Genomic DNA, 21,387 nt, shown 5'->3' with positions numbered 1-21,387 from the left:
GATCCATACACAGCAGTTAGCCCTGATATTTTAATGGAAATACTGCACTACAGTCAAGTTTACAACATTGGTATAGAAATCACATGGATAGTGGGCCGAGGATCACGTTACAGAATACAAAAAGCAAGTTCAAATAAAAAGAGAAGCCTTGTTGCTATGGTACAGCCAGGCAGGGCGGGATGGCCCTGTGACATGCAGGCGTTGCCCCAAGCCAGGCCTCCACCGCCCACATGTTCACTGCTGGATCACCTTCAGCATACAGAGGAAAAAGGGGTAGGGAAGAAACCTTTCCAATGGAACGATAGGGAACTTATTGCTGGCAAACTCTGGCTATTCCCTGCTGGGCGCTTCCCTCTATTTTCCTTTCTCCATAGGAGGCTCCCGGTCACCACCACAGCCAAACCTGCCTCCTGCACATGGGCTGCCACTGAGTTGGGGCTCTGTCTGTGCCCCTCAGTTCTGCACACCCGGCTCTCTGCCACGGGAAGGAGACAAGCTGCCAGCCCAGAGATCCCTGCCAGATTGTGGTCACAGCAGCAGCAAAGCCACGCTCCCAAACCAGGAAGGAGGGAAGCAGATTGGGGTGCTCATACTGGCAGCACTGGTTTGTGCAAGGAAAGCTGCCTCCTTTGAGGAGGAGAGACAGTGCAGTTGTGTCTGTCGTGGCTTACGAAGTCTATATGTCGACTTCATTTTAAAATCAGAATCTTCCCCGTGTTTAAATATCTGCCAGCGCTAAACTTCTATACTTAAAAAAATATATATCCCATATGTGGATTTCACTAGTGAAATGCACCGAGACCCACCCCGGCCCCTGCCCTTCTCTTGCACGCGCACACCAACACACACACAGAGCAGCTCTATCCAATACTGGTTTGGTACTTAAGATGTTTTCTCCAATACTGAGAGGGAAAAATACACAAGCACAATCAACCTCAGCTAAGTAGCTCAGCAACACCTCCCAAAAGCGAAGGTCCTTGGAGCTGGAAGACTAGGTGGATAAAAACTACCCACCGGAACAAAAACATTAAAAAAATTAAAAACTATATAATATATATTTATATATCTCAACAGACCGCTTATACCTCAGTTGTGTGAAGCACAAAACGCGCACGCTGCCTCTGCTTTTTCCTCTCAGATTGTGAAGCCAATCGTAACAAGGTGGGACGCACTCCCTCTCTTCATCCCCCAATGCTGCATGCTGCACGGTGCATCTCAGACCAGGGGCAGGGCTGTGGATGAGCGAGTGTCTTCCTCCAGTAAGAACAAAGACATCATTTTTATTTACAAAAAAAGGAGAAAAGTTTCCACACAAAAGCACTACAATGATAACTCCCTTTGGTAAAAAGTGTAATAAATGTCCTCATAGGTCTGTCTGTCGGTACTAATTCTCAAGCCACCTGGTACTATGGTACACAAGAAGCTAGTACAGTTATGCTAGCACATCAAGCATACTTCCTTTAATTAAAAAACAAAACAAAACAAAACAAAAAAACAAAAAAAACAAAAAAATTGACAATTTGTACATTTATTTACAAAAAAGGAGGGGAACATGTTAAAATTGTGTTGTTCTCTGTTGTGTGTGTGTGTACGTACATGTGTGTGAAAAGCTGGTGCATGGCACTAGGAGAGACTAGTAAACAAGCAGGTACAAAAAAACAGTTCCACTGGCACTAGAAAGGACAGACCAATCTGCACTGGTTGAGTCCAGCATGGGAGGGAGGGAAGGGAAGGGAGGAACCGAGGGTCCGGGGGCCCGCAGGGGAGCCCAGCACCTCTGGGCTGCGGGACACATCCAAGCAAGGAATCTGATGACCACCGAGGCGGTCAGGTGGTGGAGAGCCTCCTCCATTTCTCCTCCCTCGCTGCTCAGGCCACCGGGGAATAAAGCCTCAACACTGCTGGTGCATATGAGCTCGTTGCGTCTCTCCAGGACCGCTCAAGTTCACGAGGGTCCTTCCCTGTGGGGTGCATGCTGAAGTCCAAGGGCCGGCGGGCAGGGCTCCCAGCAGGTGGTGGGACACCCGTGTTCCTACAGAGAATCCCGCTGGTTGCTTGTACCAGCCACACACTAGTCAAGTGGCCATGTTACGGAGATACACAGTGAGGGGAGAAAGGCATCTTCCTCGTTTCCTTGATGCGCACGCACACACACACATCTCCCGGGATCTTCCCTGGCCCAGGGCATTTACGGTGTCTTGAATATTGTGCCGTATTTGACGCGGTACTTGTTAATGCTCACAAAGTGCAGGGTCTCTGTGTCACAGGTGGTGGTGCAGGGCACCAAGCCCTCCAACCCTTCGCCCATTAGCCACTTGCTCGTCTCGGCTGCCATCTCGCGGGTGACGTGCTCCTTGGTCCATTTGTCCACCCAGGCCTGGAACCTCTGGTGCAGCCGCTTGCTCACTCTTTCATGGGACTACAGAAACAAAGAGGTGTTACAGAGAGGTGGTTCCAGCCCCAAGCTACAGCGTAATGTGTGGCAAAGAGGCCAGGCTGCAAGGCAATATGGCCAAAAGATTTGCAGGGCAGGTGCTGGCCCTTGCTAGCAACAGAGGGAAGGTCCTGGGAAAGGCCCACAGGTCTCCTTCCAAGAAGTCTACTTCTAAGAGAATTACAGGACAAAAAGAACTCAGAAATACCAAGAGATTGTGCCAGAAACAGGCCATTCTGTCACGATGCTCTTTTTCTCTCTTTTTTTCTTTTTTTAATTTAAAATGTATTTTCTTGTATTCCACCATGTAGTCCAACAGGTTTGTGGTTAAATGTAGCTTCTGCAGTTCCTTCAGCATGCTGAGAAGTTATACTGTGTGCTACAGTGTAAGAAGTTCAGTAATTTGCCTAGGTTAAGATGCTCTGTGATAAGCACCAGCACATGGTATCCTGCTTACAAGGTAACTTTTCCAACCCTTTGCCAATTGAATTGGGTAGATGGAATTCAATCAATCAAAATCCTCAGTATCGACATTTCAAAGACCCAATACTGAAACAGAATACTCTTATCTGATGTGAATGTGAGTTTAACAAAATTACAGCTAATTAAATAAAACCATTATTGTATTTCATCAGCAAGAAACAGATGAGAGCAGTCGTTTTAGAAGTTTAAATAAACGTCCAACAGAGCTGTGAAGGGATGATTTCCTAGGCAGGAAGCAGAGGACACCTCTCCCACTCCCTCATCTCCCAGCCAATTTTCTCAGCGGTCAGTAGTTCACTCAGGAAGACAATAATCGAATAAACAGAAACACAGTATCTGCAGCTACAGGAGACACTGCTGCTGACAGAACCCAGGTACCTCTGCTTCTGGTTGCCTAAGCCAGCAGCTTTCACTGAAGTCTGGCACTTTTCACTTTCTTTTGATGTCCTCAGCAATGGCACTCTGGTTAACGTTTTGTTTTAAGTAGATTGTAATAATATTAGAGCGAAGTACTTGAAACTTCAAGCCTAAATAGTCATACTAACTGGAGTTTGTTCTTAAAGCTCTAAGCAAGTTTTCTCTGCTAGGCAGAAATATTCCCATGGGACATGAGAACAGTGTCAGAGCATTCTGAACACCTAACCAGTTTTCTCCACCCAAATCACCCCTTGAGATCAGGATTTCAGATCCCCAGGAAAACACCCATGGTGATTTGTGGAGCTGTGAGCTCCCCTGCACCTGTCCTTGACACAAAAGCAGTGTTTGTAGAGCAGCTACTGCATGTGTGTGTGGGGCTCTGCCGTGCGGGAGCGACCAGAGGACTCCCGCTCTCAGTGACTGGGGACAGGAAAGGCTGAGGGATGGTACCCAGAAGGATTGGCTGGGACAGAGAAAGTTCGATGCTCTGCACTCTGATTTCTCAGTGGGGAAGCCCTGGAAGAACAGGCCCCCTCAAAAGGCATTACAATTGCATGCAGAGGACGGGTCTTCCCTAAAATGGAGGGACCACCATGCAGGGAAAATGCCTCCTGGAAAAAAAAACTGAGGAGCTAACGGTCAAAACCACTCTCCTACCACAATAACACACACTGGAGAGGAGAGGCAAGAGGATGAGCCAAGTAGAAGGCAGGAAGAAAAGATTACACCTTAGGAACATTCAGACGATTCTTGGTATCTGGGGAAGATAAAATAGCACACTATCCTCTGGCAACACAAGACTGCTAAATGTTACCCTAGGACCACCCAAGGACATTCATCTGACTCTTCCCCACCTGACTTTGGGAGGAAGAGGTCCCAGGAAAGCCCAGCTGCCCACCCCAGTCCTTCCACTTGCTCCTACCTGCTGAGCTCGCAGCAGAGCAGTCCTCCTGTACATGTAATCCTCCGATTTGATCACGTACACCATCTTATAGGAGTTCAGTTTGAATTTACACTCCAGCTTGTCCAAGCTCTCCACGTTCTCCATGGACTTCTTACTGTTTCCCTCCTTCCCTTCCTTCTCCTGCTGCTCCCGACCACGCTGACACTTACGGATCCGCCTCAGATTCCTGCAAAACAGAGAATCCCTCTTGGAATTAGTGCCCACCCTCTGGAACTGCTAGGCTGGAGGAAGCTGGTGGATTCCCCTCAAGAGCCTGACCAACAGTCTGTATTAAATTCATTCAGGTTCAGGCCCCTTCAACAAGTCGCCCCATGGGATTTATTTATTTCTGAAACTACAGTTATTTGCAATCAGTTCCCTGATGTGGCACCCGGTTGTTTTACGTTGTTTTAGGTAAACCAAGGCAGGAGAGCCAGAAAGCAGACTGGCGAGTGCCCAGCCCTCACCCTCTCTGCCACCTGCATGCCGTCTCTCAGTCACTGGAGAGCAGGAGCCCAGGGTGGACCCACAGGCTTTCTGGACAAGCAGCAGCACAATACCTCTACGCCACGCTGCCACGGTAATGGCTTCTGTAGTGGCATTAAAACACAGGTGAGACAAAAGTCTCAGAGCTGCAGGAGAGTGCAACCCTCTGCCCTGCAAGGGACAGACCCATCAGGGAGGGTTCACGGCACAGCCTGGCCACTCACCTGGGCAAGAAGACAGGTTTCTGGGCCAGGTGCTCCCGGAGCTCAGGGGAGGTAGAGTCGGAGTTGACGTACCGCTCCACGTAGTCTGACCAGCGCTGGAAGAGTGCAAACAACAACATCAGACACTGCTTTCCCACTGAACCGCGCAGGGTGATAAGGAGGATAAGCTGCAAGTCACACAGGAGAGCACCAGGACACCTCTGAAGGCTCTCTGTATTTCATTCCTACAAAGGCAGGTACAATGCTTCTCTTTGTCGTTTTTTGGCTTCTCTAATATAAAATAAACCAAGAAGGATTTACCTACACACATCACTGAAAGCTTTACAATCCTTAGTTGACGTCTCGTGCAAACAACTGACTGGACATCCTCATCCAGTGCACCCTCGACCATCACAGTCAGCTCTCTGGCCATGCAGCTCTTACCTCTGCTTCTACAGGGTCATCAGAGTTCTCCTCCTCTGTGTCCAGCAGTTCAATGGTTAACTGAACTTGGCCTCTGCTCTGGATGAACATCAGCTGTAAGGCAAAAGGCAGAAGGGATCCAGTGAGGTTTCAAACAGAAAAAAAATATACCCCTCCACTTCCCTCTGAGGCAAAGGGACAATGAAGCAGCTTGCATAGTTTTAAGCCAAAAAACTGCTCCCTGCATTACTGCCAGCAAAGGGAAAGCACTGGCAGCACCGCACACTCTTTGAGGAACAGAAAAACGTTCAAGCTTTTGGAAAAATCCTTTTGTGTTGATTTTGGAGAGGCACAGGTCTCTCGTGAGCCCCCAACGTAAGTTTGAGGGTAAAGGAAGAGAGATCATCCACAGAGACTTTTCTCTAGAGTACTGTGCTAGCTCAGAAAGGGCCTGACCACTTCCTGCATCTTAGCAAAGAAAGCATGGACTTGATTAGCACAGCACACCACCTTTATTCAGCCATGCGTACAGTCAGCAATGATTTAATGCCCAGTTGCTATTAGCAGATCTTTCCACGGCCCACGAAGGTTGAGACACAAGAGAAATGGGAAAGTTTGAGCTAACAAATTCAAATGGGAGACAGCAAATCAGTCGACATGAAGCATCAACATCCTCGTGTGCTGTTCCACTTTGCCTATTGGGACTGATGCAGTTTCTGCCACAGACCAGCTGACGATGTGCTGGAAATACCACCAAAGTGATGCTGAGGTCTGGTGGCACAGCACCAAAACTTTCCTTTCAACTTTCCAGGCTTTCTGTAGCTGTGGAGACCTCAGGGCTCTTGGGTGCCTAACCAGTGCTCCATTTTCAAAGGACCGGCACCTACTTTGCAAAGCAAGCCCTTCTCTGCTCACTGCTTTCCCACCAAGCTCTACCTTGAAGCAGTTCTCCTCCGACATGAGCTGCTCAGCTTTGCGCTGGTAGGTGGCCTCCAGAAGGTTCCGAGAGGACTGTGAAGCCAGGAGGCCTCCTGTGGCCCCGTTGTTGTTTTCTGACAGGTAGAGGTCTGTGACCTGCACGCAGATCTCATCGCTCACTATGTGCTGGAGCTGCCAAAAAGAAGAGCAAGGGGAGAGCGTTCGTGAGGGAGCTGTTAAACCCAGGCTGAAAAAAAAAAAGAGACCAAACACTTTTGTGCTCAGTGTATCCTCTTGCAAAAGGTATTTCTTTGCCTGAGGCATCTGGGAGAGCTTGCTGTAACATGCAAACCAGGGTGACCTACCAAAACCCTGAGTGCAAGAACCAGCTGGGAAAGTGAGGAAGGCTCCAAAACACCCTTTGTAAGTGGCACCTGGCAGATTCTGGCTTGAAAGAAAAGCAGCACACAGGGTTACACATACATCTCTATTTGCCTGCATTGTAGGTTTTAGAAATAAAAGCCACAAAAAAAAGTGGATAAGGATAGACTCGCTGGCTGGAGGCTGCTACGTGCCCATCAGCATACAATAGCAAGAAACAAAGATGTAACCAAGTGCTTAAGCCCTATGGGAAAAAAAAAAAAAAGGACAAAAAAGGTTATAAAAGCATGAGTTTAAGGCTACATGTTTAGTAAATTCTTCCAGTGGCAATGTAAAAGAAAAAACAGCACTACCTTCTGAATTTAAAAAAAAGGAAAAAAAAAGACAGGTGGCAAAAAGAGGAAAAAAACTACGTGCAGGAAAGCCTGTGAGCAGCAGCAGCAGGGTGGGAAGGGCTGTGCTGTTCTCAGCACGGGGCTGCTACTGTCTCTGAGGACAGTGGGGAGAGATATGATACCTCACTTTGTACAAGTTGAAAATCGGAAATCGCTCAACTGTCTTTTCAATTCAGTTAAGCTCTGGACTGAAACCAAGCGCTTCTGAAAAGCTGCTCCAACAAGGAATGGCCTTTCAAGCAATCCCACTCCCTGCCTCTCGCATCTGGTTTTGTTCTTTACGCTACAAAAAGGCACAAGAATAATTTTTCCCTTGGTCACACATTCTTTCTATGTGCCCAAAAAGAGGACTAGAACATAACAAGCAGCCCGAGCTCCTCAAGCAGGCAGATAAAAGAGACAAAGCTTTTTAGAGAAGGCACGCGCTCCTCTCATAGCACTGAAGAGAATGAAAGAAATTATTTAAATGCTATTTAATTCTTTTTCAAAGTTAAAGCAAGATTAGCTCCGCAAATGCTTTCAAGTGGAAAACTTATATCCCTATAGCTTCAGGAAAACAAAGGGAGAACCCCCCCCACACAGAAAGGATATTCGTGATAATTTAAATACAGCAGAAGTTACCTTCCATCACCTCTCCTTCAAGCAGTCTCAAAGCTGGGTTAAAGCACATCTGCAATTCAGCTGCTTATCCCCAAAATGCCACGTATAGGTGACCAACACGCCAGCACACACTCAGGGACACAAGCAACCTTCCCTCCTCTAGCCTGGCACCCAGCCCCAGCCCAGCCAGCGCCCACCTGCCGCACGATGCTCTGGATCAGCTTGTCCATGGTGAAGGCAATGTAGGCATGAATGGTGAACATCTCACGCAGGGAGTCCTCGTACTGCGACGAGTCCATGTTCCCATCCAGGAGGTTACGCACCATGTCCAGGAATGCTGGGTAGTAATCCTCCACATCGATGTCCACTGCAACACAAGAGCAAGAGGGGTGAGCATGGAACGCCAGGCAGGCCCTTCCCACTCCTCCTAGGACAGGATGGAGCAAGAGCTCCAGCCTTCAGCCAGCTCTGCTACTGGAATTTGTCATATGTTCATCTTTTATAGACCTTTAAGCCACGAGTACTCTCACAGTCTCTGCCTTTCCAGCAGTAGCCTCCTCCACGAGGTCTCTGGTTCCGAAAGGCTTTTAGAAAGTTTGTCATTAGAGGACTGAAGGATGCTTTAGATAAGCAAGTGTGCAATTAAAGCTCTCATGAAACAACCGCTGCATGGTTCCGTTCTGCTGCGACTCCCTCCTGCCTCACATCTTCCCATCTCAACTCCCTGCTGCCCAGTGACAGTAAAAGGCAGTAAAAGCCCATCGTAGTGTCACACTGCAGCACGTCTGAGACAGTGCGCCACTGTCAGCACACACACTGCTAACAGAAGCACCTGTGTGCCCCCAGAGTCACTCACTTGGCTCCTTCAGCCTCAGCTGGATGGCGGGGCTGTCGCTCTTATCTCTCTTGATGCCCAGCACTTCCCTCTCCCACTCCCTCTCCCGTGTCTCCTCTTCGATCTGCCGCTCAGCCTGGGTGCAGATCCGCAGCAGCCGCAAGCACAGGATCTGATGCAGCCTCATGAAGATGTACCAGTTGCTGTTCACGTAGAAGAGGTTGTAGACCTCATCCATGCCCCGCAGCTTCTGGGCCGTCGTGTTGTTGAACATCAGCTTGGTTTTGGGAGGACTGCCCCCCACACCGTTGTGCTTTTTTGCAGCTCCGGTAGCTTCATCCACGTCCATTTCTTCTTCTTCCTCCTCTTCCACATCTGAGAGTTCACCTCGCTGAGCAAACAGCAGGTCTGGAATGAAGTGGTACATGATCTGCTTGATTTTGTACTTGTCCTCCTTCTGGATTCCCGTCTGCCGCTTCACGTGGTGGATGATGAGGGAGGCAGCGTCCTCCAGGATCTGCTTGTCTTCATAGGCTAACGAGAGGTGCGGGCCTGTGGGAACCCCAGCGTTGTCTTCTGAAGCCTGCTCTTGCCTCTACAAGTGAGAAACAGGACACAAATTAGTCCCCCAAGCACCTCCCTCTGCCCACAAGCCCTCAGAAAGCTCTCCCAACGACAGACTTCCTCTCTCATTACACCCCCTCGCAACAGAGGAAGCATCAGGCCTCCCTCCCACTGCTGCCAGAAGGTTCTCTGCAACAGATGCCAAAAGTTCACAAACATTCCCCTTGTTTACAAACCTTCTCCACCCCGTTTCTGTTCTAGAAACAGAGCCCACCTGCTACCAGCAGAATGACAAGCCTCCTCAGCCACAAGCAGATATCCCAACACAGAGAGCACAGCCCTTCCACGGTGAGCATCCCACTTCCCAACCACACCAGCTTCAAGAGGAAAGGAACTGAAACTGCACATGCAGACTATATAAGCTTGAGGGAAGGAAACCTCTGGTGACCATCTTACCTCATCATAGATGCTTTCAATCTCATTGAGGAGACTCTTTGACCTCAGGACCTTGGTATCGTTCTGCTTGAAGTTGATGCCCTGGTGGTCCAAGGACTTCAGGTAATACTTCTCATTCTGCTCTCGCCAGACTTTATTAAATCCTCTCTGGGCTTCTCGCCACTCCTCCTCTTTCATCTTTAACCTTGGATCAAGAAATCAAGGGTGAGATAAGAGACGTAGAGGTCTCACTCCGAGCTTGTAAGGAAAGCCTGAGACCTGGGAAAGCAGTCCCACTGAAAGGAGTTTTACAGGAGGAGCACTCTGCACACCCTTTGCTGAACAAAGCTCTCTGCACATCGTTGGACACCTGAGCTTCCTGGGAACACAGTCCACAACCTCAGCTCAGTATCTCAAGCAAAGCACCTGGTGCAGCACAGCCAGAGCAGCTCACAGAACAGTGCCCTGTAGCAGGGTGGGCACACTGTGACCTTGCAGGTATTGGTGGCAAAGTGGTTTTCCTTCCCAGAGACAGTAAGCTTTGGGAGGAAGAGCATCTCCTTGTGAGTGGTGCTACAGTTGTGCTTTTAGAGAACAATTCCTCGTTTACACGCCAAGAGGATAAGGACAACACATTACTGTATTAAATGTGCACGCAGCCTCCTCTTTACACATCTCCAAAGAGCTGCAGCCCCCACTCCTTTTTTTGTGATTGGTTGCAGGGATCTGACAACAGAAAACTAATGGGGATCCAGGCGTGGTGCCTGAGCAGTCAGAGCCCACGGCCATGCACAGCCAAGGGATTTGGAAAGGGATTGGGTTCAGCCCTGAACCATCCACACGGCACAGACATCTTCCTCATCTTACGCTGCCGTGCAAGGCTGGAGAAGAAACAAGGTTCGGAGGAGACAATAAAAGCTCTGCATCCCCCCAGCTGAGCGTTTGTGTTTCAAAAGGTGATTGTTATAAATCAAGCGACCGATCAGAACGGAATGCCTTTCTCAAATTGCATCCCTGCGCAGGTTAAACCCTCCAGGGGCAGAAATCAGCTACTTCTACATAAACGTGCAGCAAGGCAGAGCCCCCGGGGCACAGTGTAAGTGTGGTACCTTTTCAGGACAATAGGAACAGCAACAGACGGGTTCTTCCGGAGCCCATCAATGATGTCAGCTGCTTTGTCTGCATATATCCTCTGCAGGGCCTTGCGGTGGATCACCTCCGAGGTGCCTCCCAGGGTGTTGTCCAGCCGGAACTTGGCCTGCTCCTCAGCAGACAAACGTGAGAGTTTCTTCTGGATGGCCTCAAGGACACGGATCGTTGCCAGGTTGGTCTCCAAGACAACGTCCAGCTGAAGCGAACAGTGTGTTAGCCAGAGTTGAATAGATAAAACATGATACTTCACAGAGACTAACACTAAAGCGACGCGAAACAAGAAGCCGGGTGTGTTTAACAAGGTGGATTCCAGAACTGGTTTCCACGTTTGGCTGCGCTGAAATAATCCAATTATATTTTATCTGCAGCCTTGGTAATGGCGCATCAGAATTTAACGTCTACCAGAATGATGCTGTTAAGAAATTACATTTTCCATATAGGAGTAGAAAACAACTGACAGTTCCTCTACAAGAGGACATGACAGACCTGAGCACATTCAGGTAATTGCTAAGCTAACTCTGGTTTTAAGTCAAGAAGTCAATCATTTAACATCCTGAACGTATAGTTTCTCGGGTTATTACAGGGGAATGCATGTTCTTACAAGCTATGTGGGCACAAAGGGCAAAAAAGATGCATTGATTATATGCTGTCCATTGAACAATTCTATCTGGAGTGACGTGAGAGAAGGGCTCGGTGCACAGAGCTTGGGCAGGGGTGGTAGCTTGGAAAGAGAAGTGGTTAACCTGATGCTGCCTCTTGCTTTCAGATAGTGCAAGCTCTTATGCAGAAAAGGTGTGATAGACAATAAAAACAGACTGTATGAAGCAGCATTAAGAATAGAATGGCATCATTAGCTATTCACAGAACCCCAAGGCTTCCAAAGAAAACAACTAACCTCAAAACGCTCATCCTCACACCTGTAGATGTGCTCTTCGTACTGTGTCTTCTTGGAGCTCACAAAAGTAGAGTCTTCAGACCAGGAAGGGAAGGAGACCCAAGTGTCATTCAAAACCTTGCAGCACGACAGAGAAAGACAAGCATAACAGTCAGTCTTGGGAGAGGGGAATGTCACAGAGGTGCTTGGCTGCTGATGGGGGAGCAGCAAGAATTGCTTCTCCCTTCCAGTGCAGAGGATGCCCAGCACCCATGGGGCAACCCCAAAGAGCCAGAGATGAAACAACCCAGCGGTCTGGAAAACTCATCCATTGGAAACGTAAGAAAATACTTGGAAGGGAAGAGAAAAAGAGAGGTGAAAGGAGCCTTTCCATTCCATCGGAAGAACCGGCTCACCGTGGCTCACTCATCACACGTCTGATTCACCACTGATGGCACCGGGTGGTCATCATCCTCACCACGACCGTTAGACACAACATGGTTTCTACCTCCAAATAAGGAATATCAATCCATACCCCAGCAAAACCTTTCCTGACAAAGATGCTGAGAACTTGCAGTTTTTCATTACCTCCAAAGCAGGAACGGACCATCCAAAGAAACCTCAAAGAGGCCAAAGGCAACAGAACAAAAGATTTTGGTAGGCAATCTTGAAAAATCAAGCCTAATTTTCCTCAACCTGAAGCCTGAACAACCGAGACATGAGATTCTTGCAGAAAGAAAAGTTTACAGCTCCATCACACAAAGATACTCCTGAGAGACGTGTCAGGACTTCAATTAAAAACTTACAATTCTTTCTTGCCTGAGTTGTTTTTGCTACCCTGCCATCATTTCAATTAGCCACGTATCACTGCCCACCGCTTGACTTGATCACCTGCATTCATCCTCATTTCTCAAGGAAAGGAGGCAAAACTGTGACGTCCCAAAATCTTCTGTCTGTTTGTTCTCCCTGCTGATGGCAGTCACCCAAGGAAGGGGGATTCTAACACCAATGAAGGAGCAGGATCAGCCAGCACCATCCCTCTCCAACCAAAAGGTGGTTACATGAAAGGACCCAAGGAGTGCATCTGGTCCTGCCGTGCTGTGCCAGGAGGCCAGCTTTGCCCCTAGGCCAACAATGCTCCCGATGGGCAGCCAACCTCCTGATGCAGCACACCATGTCTCCATGGCTCACCTCAGCCTTGCAGGTGGAAAGAAAGAAGCGTGAGAGGAATATGAAGGAGAAACTCTGTACAGAAGATGTGATTTTCTTTTAAGCTTGGACTAGAGACAACTCTGAAAGCAGACTAAGCAGGAGTTTGGTGAAAAAGGCAGCAATCACCTTGAATTACGTACTCCCTTGTAAAAGTATTTAAACTTCACAGCTACTGAGGTTCTTTTTGTCCAGATGCTCCCCAGTGCTTTGCACAACTCTTTCAGAATCACCACTGGGGAGAATCAGAGAGAATCAGTGCCGTGGGCACTGCATCTCCCAGCCAGCTGCTGGCACAGCTCCACCCTGGGAAATAGATCCTGGATCCAATCTACATGTTTGCAAGAGAGCTGAGCACTCTCACGTGCTGTACTGTGAACAGCCCTCCTCTGCCACACGGCTGCTGCCTGGGAGCTGCTTACCTCTTTACACAGCGGCGTCCGCCCCGTGCACTTGGGCTGCTGGTAGCTCTTGGGCAAGGCTCTGTAGCTGGAGCCCAGTCTTTTACAGGAGGCATAGTCTATCTCCATGGCAATCCCTTCGGTTGCCCGTTCCTTGGGATACGTCTCCATGTGAACAGACTCCTTATAGCCCAGAAAGTTTTTAAACCAAGTGAACAGTTCGGGGAATTTCCTAGAAATAAAAGGAACAAAGTGGAAAAATTAGCAGGGTGCAGTGCTGAGCTGTGATACTGAGGCTAGAACTGCTTGCAAGAGACAGAAGTTGCCCAAGAAGACTCTCTGATTTACCAGTTTGGTGAGAGGACCTCTCTGCTCAACCCCACTTCCACCAAGTGGGAACCAAGTACCTGTCTGGTGGTCAAGTGGTGAGCAGCTGCAGTGATATGAGAAATCAGACCTGTTACCTGAATTGCTGCTCGTCTATTGCTTCTCTATTATATGATTGAAGGTAATGTCTGACTTCAGAGTAAGAACTGCATGACACCTTTCCCAATGCAGATATTCACCCTTCCAGTCGGGAGCACAGATGGTAAACGGAAGAAATATAGATTTTTTTGTTGAATATTTCACTTTTCCTAGCCAAAACCAGCTTCCTGCTGATGCCTAATTCCAGTGGAGCTGCAGAAAGCAGAAGCTGCTTGGGGCACTTTCCTTGCACAGCAACCAGCGTAATGGGGTCCCGAACCCAATTCACATTGCTGCTGCCTTCTGCCTAGGAACTAGGAGCTCAAATCACAGAAGCAGAGTTGCCCCAAGCTGATGAGAGGATAATTATTACAGCGATTTTAGGTGATTAATACAGACTCATTCTGTACAGTACTTGAAGTTATAATTTCTATTTAAACGACAGTACTGATTATCGGGTTTGGCTTCAGGGCAGAACTCAGTTGCTTTTTGCTTTTTTTGGTAATTTTAATGGGTTTGTATAAGCACTCCTTTTTTTAGGGGACATTTCCTGTGTAACTGGACAGTTGAGCTTTTCTTGCGTGAAATAATCTGTGATTCCAGAGCAAGAGGCCACAACAGCGTGCTGCAGATTCATTCTGTAACACAAACCACGCAGCCACCAAGGCTGGCATTTCTTTCCCTACTGTGCATCACAAACAGATGCATTGGATTTAGCTTCTCCCCTCACACAAAGAAGCATGCCCCACTTACCCCAGGAATGGGGAAACTAGCTGCACCAGCTCTGCACGGGAGATCACCTCCTGGTTGAAAATAACCAGGCAGCGAAGGAAGTTTTCATACGCTTCTGTGCTTCGCAGAGCTTTGCGGACCTTGGGGAAGAAGAGGGAAAAGGGTAAAGGTGAGAGCAGCTCGTCCATCAGCACCCAGGAGGCCTGCGTTCAACACTGTGCTTCCCCCACCTATGCAGGACTTTGTTGGAGAAGCTCCAAGGAGCCAGAAAAGAGAAGGAAGCCTTGCTGGTACGGCTGCCACTCAAGTGCATTACCTTGAAGAAGAGAGTTGTAAGTGAATGAGACTCCCAGCAGCTGGACCACAGACAAGCCCAGTCGTGTCTGCAGCACCACAGACCCATCTGGGTGGGGATCAGGGCTAAGAGACCGTGTCACAGTGAGCACCCCTCCAGCCCCCACTACATTACAGCTCAAGTCATCCCAGACACAGCGAGCTCTGCAGCCCTCAGCACGAGAAAACAGCAATTCATTCCAGCACCATTACTTTTCCCATGAGAACAGTTAGCATCTACACATCAAACAGATCTATCATTATTAAGAAACTCGTCATTACAGTTACAGTTCTGCAGCAGGGATTTCTACGTTTACTCATGGGAACACCTACGCATCCTGCGAGCGATAGAGTGGTTCCCAGTCACCACCAGCTGGCTCAGTGTGCTGCAAAACATACATCATCAGGGAGCAAGCATGGCTCTGATGCCAAGCCTTTCTGCCACAGAGCATCAGCAGCAGGTGAGAACTAGAGAACGACCCCCCCCAGGGAAAAAAGACACAGATGTCCACGTAAAGACCACCACCAATCTTTTAAAAAAATGCAGCTGATCTGATACAGAGGTCAGACAATACAGCTGAGGTCAAGCAGACCAGTGTTATCAGTGTGGCACATATATCACAAACTTCACTGTGACAAAAAAAAAAAATCAGGACGTATGCAGGCTACAAACATCAATCATTGATACCAGACTGTGCTCTCTCAGTCTCACTGCTCACCTTCTCAAAGAACAGAGATTCTGTCCCCACACCATGCTTGCTGGCTTCTGCCAAGGACTGGTCTTTTAAACCAAGCAGCTTTGGTTTCTTCTGTTAAAAAATAACACAAAAAAGGGCTGTTCAGCAGAGGAAGTCACTGTATTTTGACCACGTATCTCACAAGGGCTTCAGCCTCCAGACACTACTTGCTCTCAGACAGAAGAGTGGCTTTTTCAGAAGGAAACTTGTTTAAAATGTGGCCCCTATGTTAATCAATTCATCTTTAATTAGCTGCACAGAACACCAAGTATTTTTAATACAAGGTCGTATCCTTTCCTCTAACAAGCTGACTGAAACAATCACTGCTTGTACTATCTCAATTTCTAACTAATGTGCAGAACTACCAAAATATTTTTTAAACCACCATTCATTCAGTTGATTCTTAGACCTCCCTAAAAGCAGCAAACTTCTACCTCCTGTACTCCACATCAGAAAGGCTTAAAGCTGCCTCCAAACCTGTATTAATTTGCTGCATTTCGAGGAGAAAAGCTGGAAGGGGAAGGAAGTCATTGGATTTAAACAACATAGCTAGATGTGCCAACACTTTTCTCCCCCCCACAGGACATACCACACAAAGCAGGCACGCTTGTCCTAATGCAGAGGCTCTAAACCACCAAACCATTCTTCTGAGAAGGCTAAGCCTTGCTCTCTCAAAACATGAGTAAGCTGAAGAGGGCAAATTCAGCTACAGGAATCATCATTCATCACTGCATGACAACATTTATCACGTGAAAAATGAATAAGCATGATTCTGCTCTAAGTTTTGCTTTAGTTTCCTGGGAAACACACAGCTGCTGAGCTAGCAGCACGTGCCATTACCTTCACTGGAGGGGTTGTCCCTGCTCCTGAGTGCCGCCGGATCTGACAGCCATTCTGGTTGGGTCTTTGCTGCTTGTTATTGAGCTGTGGCTTCTTCACTGTGCCACCGTGATCATTTCTCACCGACTCCACTTTCTCTGCAGTCGTCTTGCTTAACAGCTTAGTTACAAACAAAGCCACGAGATCATCAGAGCCGAGCTTCACCTCACCAACCAAACCCCAGTGTGCCTGCTCCTCCCAGCTCGAGGTGACCAGTCTACCTTACTGTGGTTATGGAAGTCTTAGAACAGCCCTTCCAAGCAAAGGACTTGTATTGAAAAGACAAGTTATTGACAGAAAACAGTCTATCATCCTGACCCACCTCCTAAACTTGGTAAAAGACCACTCCAAAAACGCAAGACAACAAGAAAAGCCCATTGTTCTGAGCACTAGTTCCCTACAGAAGCACTTCTCCACTACGTACCGCAGCCCCAGCCCGCCTCAAGTAGACTCACCACCGAGCTGTTGGCATCTGGCAGAAACTGCCCAAACTCTGAGAGCAGATCCTCCTGGTTCTTGAAGAGGCGAGCCACCTGTGCATACACCTCCTGCTCCGTCAGTGCTGGTGTGTAGTTGCCCCCTGCCTCCTTGGCATTGCGCTGCTCCTTCTGTCGTGCAAAGAGAAGGGTCAGATGAAAGGACGTCTGAACTTTTTCAGAGACAAAGGAAAAAAGCCCTCAGTCATACAAAGAATGAAGCAGCAAAGGTCTCAGCATCTAAAGCAAAGGACTGTGCAAAATGCTCAGCTGGCTGTGGACTAGGGGGACACTGATCAAAGAAGTGATTTCTTCACTTTTAACACAACTGGAGCTCTGCTTAGCTTGCTGGCCAATGCTAAGCAAATAATTATTTACATTGGAAAAGATCTATACAAAGAAGTCCAGCAGAAGACCAGAATTCCCATCTCAGGCAGCAAAGAAAGTGGAATGACTCCACCTGGCACTGCCAAAGCTCACCTGGTATGTATGGAGGATCTCCAGGAAGGCTTTGTAGATGTCTGGCTGTCCCTGGAAGCGGTTCTTGATCTTGTTGACATAGTTGATGGCGTGATTAAACTCGACGGGCTGATTGTTCTGCAGGGATGGTGTGGTTCCCAGAGAGATTGTCACGGGTGTGTGAGGCTGCACTGGTGGTGAGCGTGGGGACGCATACGGTGGAATTGGGGGGGTCTGCTGGCTGGCAGGTGTGTGTGCCTGCAGCTGTGATGGCTAAGGGGAAAAAGAAGGAGCCACGTCAGACAAGGGCAGATCCTTTATGCTTTGAACAAAGGCACTCGCATCCCACCGACGTGCCATATCCTAAAGAAACGAGAGGGTGTATAAGTGTACATGGTGCCAACAGGGATATCTCTGAGCTGAAGCATCACAGGCACAGCAGCTGAACATTTCCCACTACTACACCCAGTCAAGCAATCTCTACCCATATTCCTGGATGACTTCTGATTTGCTTCCTTAGAATACTGGTTTGTTTTTTTCATTAATTGCTACTAAATAATTACTCCCTTCCCAGGCCTACAGAATTTTAGCACTATCTTCCACAAACTCAATACTCCCTAGTAGACGTCTAAGCAAAAACTGCTGTCAAGAGCCAAAATTGCATCATCCCATTTCCCAATCAGTGTTTTAAGATTAACAGAAGCACAAACAAAGGCAGACTGAGCAGAAGAGAGCCACTATCCAAAGCAAACAAATAAATAGAAATTGGGTGTGCCAGCCAGGAAGACACAACACCGGCCCCCTCAACTTATTCTGGGCAGCTGTTTCTCCTTGTCACTTGCTTTTGACTGAGATCTGACAAGAGATACATTCAGTCATCAAAACACAGTAGCAAAGCATTCTTAACTTTGTCTCTAGTTAAGAATGCTGGGAGTAAGAAAACAGCAAGAGAAGATGCAGATTTTTCAGTATGGAGACCAGGAGTACATAGTTAAGAGATTAATCTTTGAAATTCTGGGGATTCTTTCCCTTCTTTGCACATTTGGAGGTTCAAATACACCGGATTTTATCTCGACTGAGCTCTTAAAAGCCTCTTATATTACCCTATTCTGTTTTCAATCACGTAAAATACATATGGTGGACGCAGCATCTGGATTGCATCTAAAGCAGAGACGAAATCCCTTTGTCGTTGAGAGGTCTCAGTTTCAGGCACACAAACTGATACTTAAGACAACACTGTGGTCATTTTGCTTGAACCCTTGAACCCAGTTTCATCAACAAGGCCGGCACCCTTCCAGCTGATGGCTGAACCAGACTACCCTTTCTGTTTGTTTTTGTTTTGCAGCAGCTGGCCAGTCTGAAGATGAGATTTTGAGCAATACAGTGTCTACCACGTCACTACGCCAAGCATTTGGAAACACGCACAGACTTTCACACCGAGGGAAACGTCTCTATCACAGCCTCTGCTTTACGAGGAATTTCTTGGGATATTGGTTATATGGGCAGCAAATCCCACTTAGTTCCCCACCTCCACACCAGTGTCAGCTGCAGGCAGCCATTCCCCCACGCAGGAGCCAACAGACACCACTCACTCAGTCTCACCTTGCTGATTTTGGCAGGTGGTGGCTGCGGCGCTGGCTGTGCTGGTGTTGGGGTCGATTGCGCTGAAGGCTGCGACTGATGCTGGGGCTGGGGCTGCGGCTGGGGCTGCAGGCCATGAGTGGGGATCTGGTGAACCTGCCCCGGGGTCGTCACGTTCACCATATCGTTTGTCTGCACCTCGATCTTGTAGCCGGGAGGCAAGAAGGTGTTGAAACCCATAATCAAGTCTGGGTGGCCCTTGAAGAGCTGCGATACGCGGCTGATCACTCCTGGAGTGTCAATGCTGAGCAAGGAAGAAAATCAGAATGTCACCGTCTTCAAACTCCCTCCTTGTGGCAACCCAAACTCTGCGTGCGACAGTTCTCCTTCAGCATTTCTACCTTACCATCTATAACCTATGATGAACCTATGAATCACAGGAAAACTCATTCCAATAAATACGTTATCAACCTTAAGAATGACGTAAGGATTATTTTATTTGTTCAAACTGCTTTATATCAATGAGATCTAGCCACAGGTCTGACTATTACGAGGAAGCAGGCAAGACCACCAGACAACCAGGTCGAACAGCTAGCAAGGCTGAGATTGGGAACTGCAGCTCTAGGCAGAAATTCTGTTAGTATCAACGAAGAAATGGATATAAGTGAAGAAATTCTGAAACTCTCAGAACAGACTCTCAGAACAGAAAGCACACAACTGCTTTCACACTACCACGCAGGTATGCTGCTGTGGAAAGGAATGGCAGCGTTGAACTCCTGCTCTGTGCTGCCATGCCCACAAACATGCATACAGTGATAGCAGCCTGGGTGGAAGCAGCAGAATGAAGCTTTTTACCTCTGAGATTTGAATTCCTTCATAATATCCAAGAAGTCATTGTAGACCTGTGGCTGACTGCCGAACTGCAGCTTCACCTGGTCAAGGTATGACAACGCATCCTCCACCTGGAGACAAAACAGACAGCCTGCATTGGCACAGAAGATTTTATGTCACCTCCATTGCTCAGCAAAACACGTATCTGAAAGCACAGCTGGTAGCCCTGAGCCTAGAAGGGGGAATTAAGGATCGTGATCTTGGTTGGAGTCATACCAGCACCACTTAAATAAGAAAAGCTCAGAAAACTACACCAAAAAGAAGAAAAATAAATAATAATAAACAAAACAGAAACAACTCAAATCAACAGAATCAGTCAGAAGGCACATCCTCCAAATTCCCCGTGTCACCATCAGTGATGTGACTGCTAGAATAAACAGAACTAGACTGAGCATTTTTCCTGCATTCATATGTGGAAATTATTATGGAAGTCTAAGAATAAGCAGAAAGTGGAAATGACATATTCAGAGGAATAGATGCCTGCCAGGTACACGCTTTCTGAAAGCCAGGCATTTCAGTTCGACACATAAGGATTTTGAAAATGGCAACTGTGGGAGGCAAATTGTTTTACGCCTCAAACAGCAAGAAGTTTATGAACCATTCGTGTACCAACAGCCAATTTCCAGATATACTGAAAGCACAGCCCAGCCTGACACGAGCGCTCTGTGCAGTTTGTAATCAGCTGCACCTGGGCCCTCTCCCTTGTTGGGAATTAAAAGACAGCAAGGGAGGAAAGGTGAGAAGGGACAGTCCCAACCTTGCATCTCGGAGGGACAGACAGCAGTTTTGTTGGGAGAAAGAACCACGTGTTACAAAACCATTTTCAGAGGGGAGTGGAAATGAAGCTGAAGGGCATCTCGCCCAGCAAAGCACTGGTTTCCAGCTCCACAGGAGGAGACCTGCCCTGCACGTGGCACAAGGTATCAATTCATATGTATGCCTTGTTGCTAGAGCCGAATCTAACACAACTACTCACAAGGGCTACTTTTGGTAGAGTTCTCTCTCTTGTAAGGATTTTACAGCACCTAAGCCAAGAATAGAGCCTTCTGCACTCCCTCCTCACTCCTGCACTCCCACCCTCTGAGGCCACGCATTCAGAGAAGCCCCAAACCTTTTGGCTGTCCCACCCACGTCCCTGCGTTACCTTGAGCCTCTGGAACTGCTGCTGGCCCTGCACAGGCACAGCCGGGGGGGCTGGGTGTGCGTGGCTCTGCACCACCTGGCTGCCATGTGGCTGCACCGGGGCGGCGTGGTGGTGGCCGCTGTGCACCGCTGCCAGGGCCGGCCCGTGGCTGCCTGAGCTCTGTGGCACAGCTGACACCTGGAGAGACAGAAAGGACCGTGAGTGCTTGTCTCATCACCAGTGCTAACAGAAGGAAGAAATGCACAGGGTGCGTGACTCAGACAGAGTCAAGGCTCTCTCTTCTCTCTAAAAAAGTTGGAAGGGATCCTAAAGCCCCCTCAGTACCATCCCCTGCTGCAGGCTGACTGCCCCCAGCTCAGGCTGCCCAGAGCCCAACCACGGCCTTAAGCACCTCCATGGATGAGGCACCCACAGCTCTGGGCAGCAGTGCCGGCGCCTCATCACCCTCATGGTAAAGAATTTCCTCATAAAATCTGATCTAAATCTCCTCTTTTATTTTAAAACCAGCAGCGGAAGCCTCTCAGAACAAAAAGAGGC

General features: G+C 48.2%; 1 protein-coding gene across 1 annotated transcript; it reads right to left on the bottom strand.

Annotated features, from left to right (window-relative positions):
- Positions 1 to 16: 16 nt before the first annotated feature.
- SIN3A (SIN3 transcription regulator family member A) lies at positions 17 to 21,047 on the bottom strand. Its single transcript, XM_010717202.3, has 19 exons — positions 20,851 to 21,047; positions 19,671 to 19,777; positions 18,837 to 19,119; positions 17,256 to 17,507; positions 16,755 to 16,907; positions 16,261 to 16,419; positions 15,403 to 15,492; positions 14,372 to 14,490; positions 13,175 to 13,385; positions 11,565 to 11,681; positions 10,627 to 10,865; positions 9,539 to 9,722; positions 8,540 to 9,113; positions 7,881 to 8,050; positions 6,326 to 6,499; positions 5,411 to 5,503; positions 4,988 to 5,082; positions 4,257 to 4,464; positions 17 to 2,419 (listed from the first exon to the last, which is right to left on the bottom strand). The coding sequence occupies exons 2-19, from the start codon at positions 19,691 to 19,693 to the stop codon at positions 2,189 to 2,191; spliced, it is 3,375 nt and encodes a 1,124-aa protein (XP_010715504.2). The 5' UTR covers positions 19,694 to 19,777; positions 20,851 to 21,047; the 3' UTR covers positions 17 to 2,188.
- Between the last annotated feature and the right edge of the window lie 340 nt (positions 21,048 to 21,387).

Source organism: Meleagris gallopavo, chromosome 12 (genome assembly GCF_000146605.3).
Source record: "Meleagris gallopavo isolate NT-WF06-2002-E0010 breed Aviagen turkey brand Nicholas breeding stock chromosome 12, Turkey_5.1, whole genome shotgun sequence".
Classification (NCBI taxonomy): Eukaryota; Metazoa; Chordata; class Aves; order Galliformes; family Phasianidae; genus Meleagris; species Meleagris gallopavo.
Note: the sequence above shows the minus strand (reverse complement) of the source record. Positions and strands in the feature narration are given on the sequence as shown.

Excerpts from the sequence above, each read along its gene's own strand:
- SIN3A (XM_010717202.3), bottom strand. The coding sequence starts at position 19,693 with ATGAAGGAATTCAAATCTCAGAG. Across the intron at positions 9,114-9,538 it reads TTGAAAGCATCTATGATGAG|AGGCAAGAGCAGGCTTCAGA; the intron begins GTAAGATGGTCA and ends TCTCACTTGTAG. Across the intron at positions 8,051-8,539 it reads GCTGAGGCTGAAGGAGCCAA|TGGACATCGATGTGGAGGAT; the intron begins GTGAGTGACTCT and ends CTTGTGTTGCAG.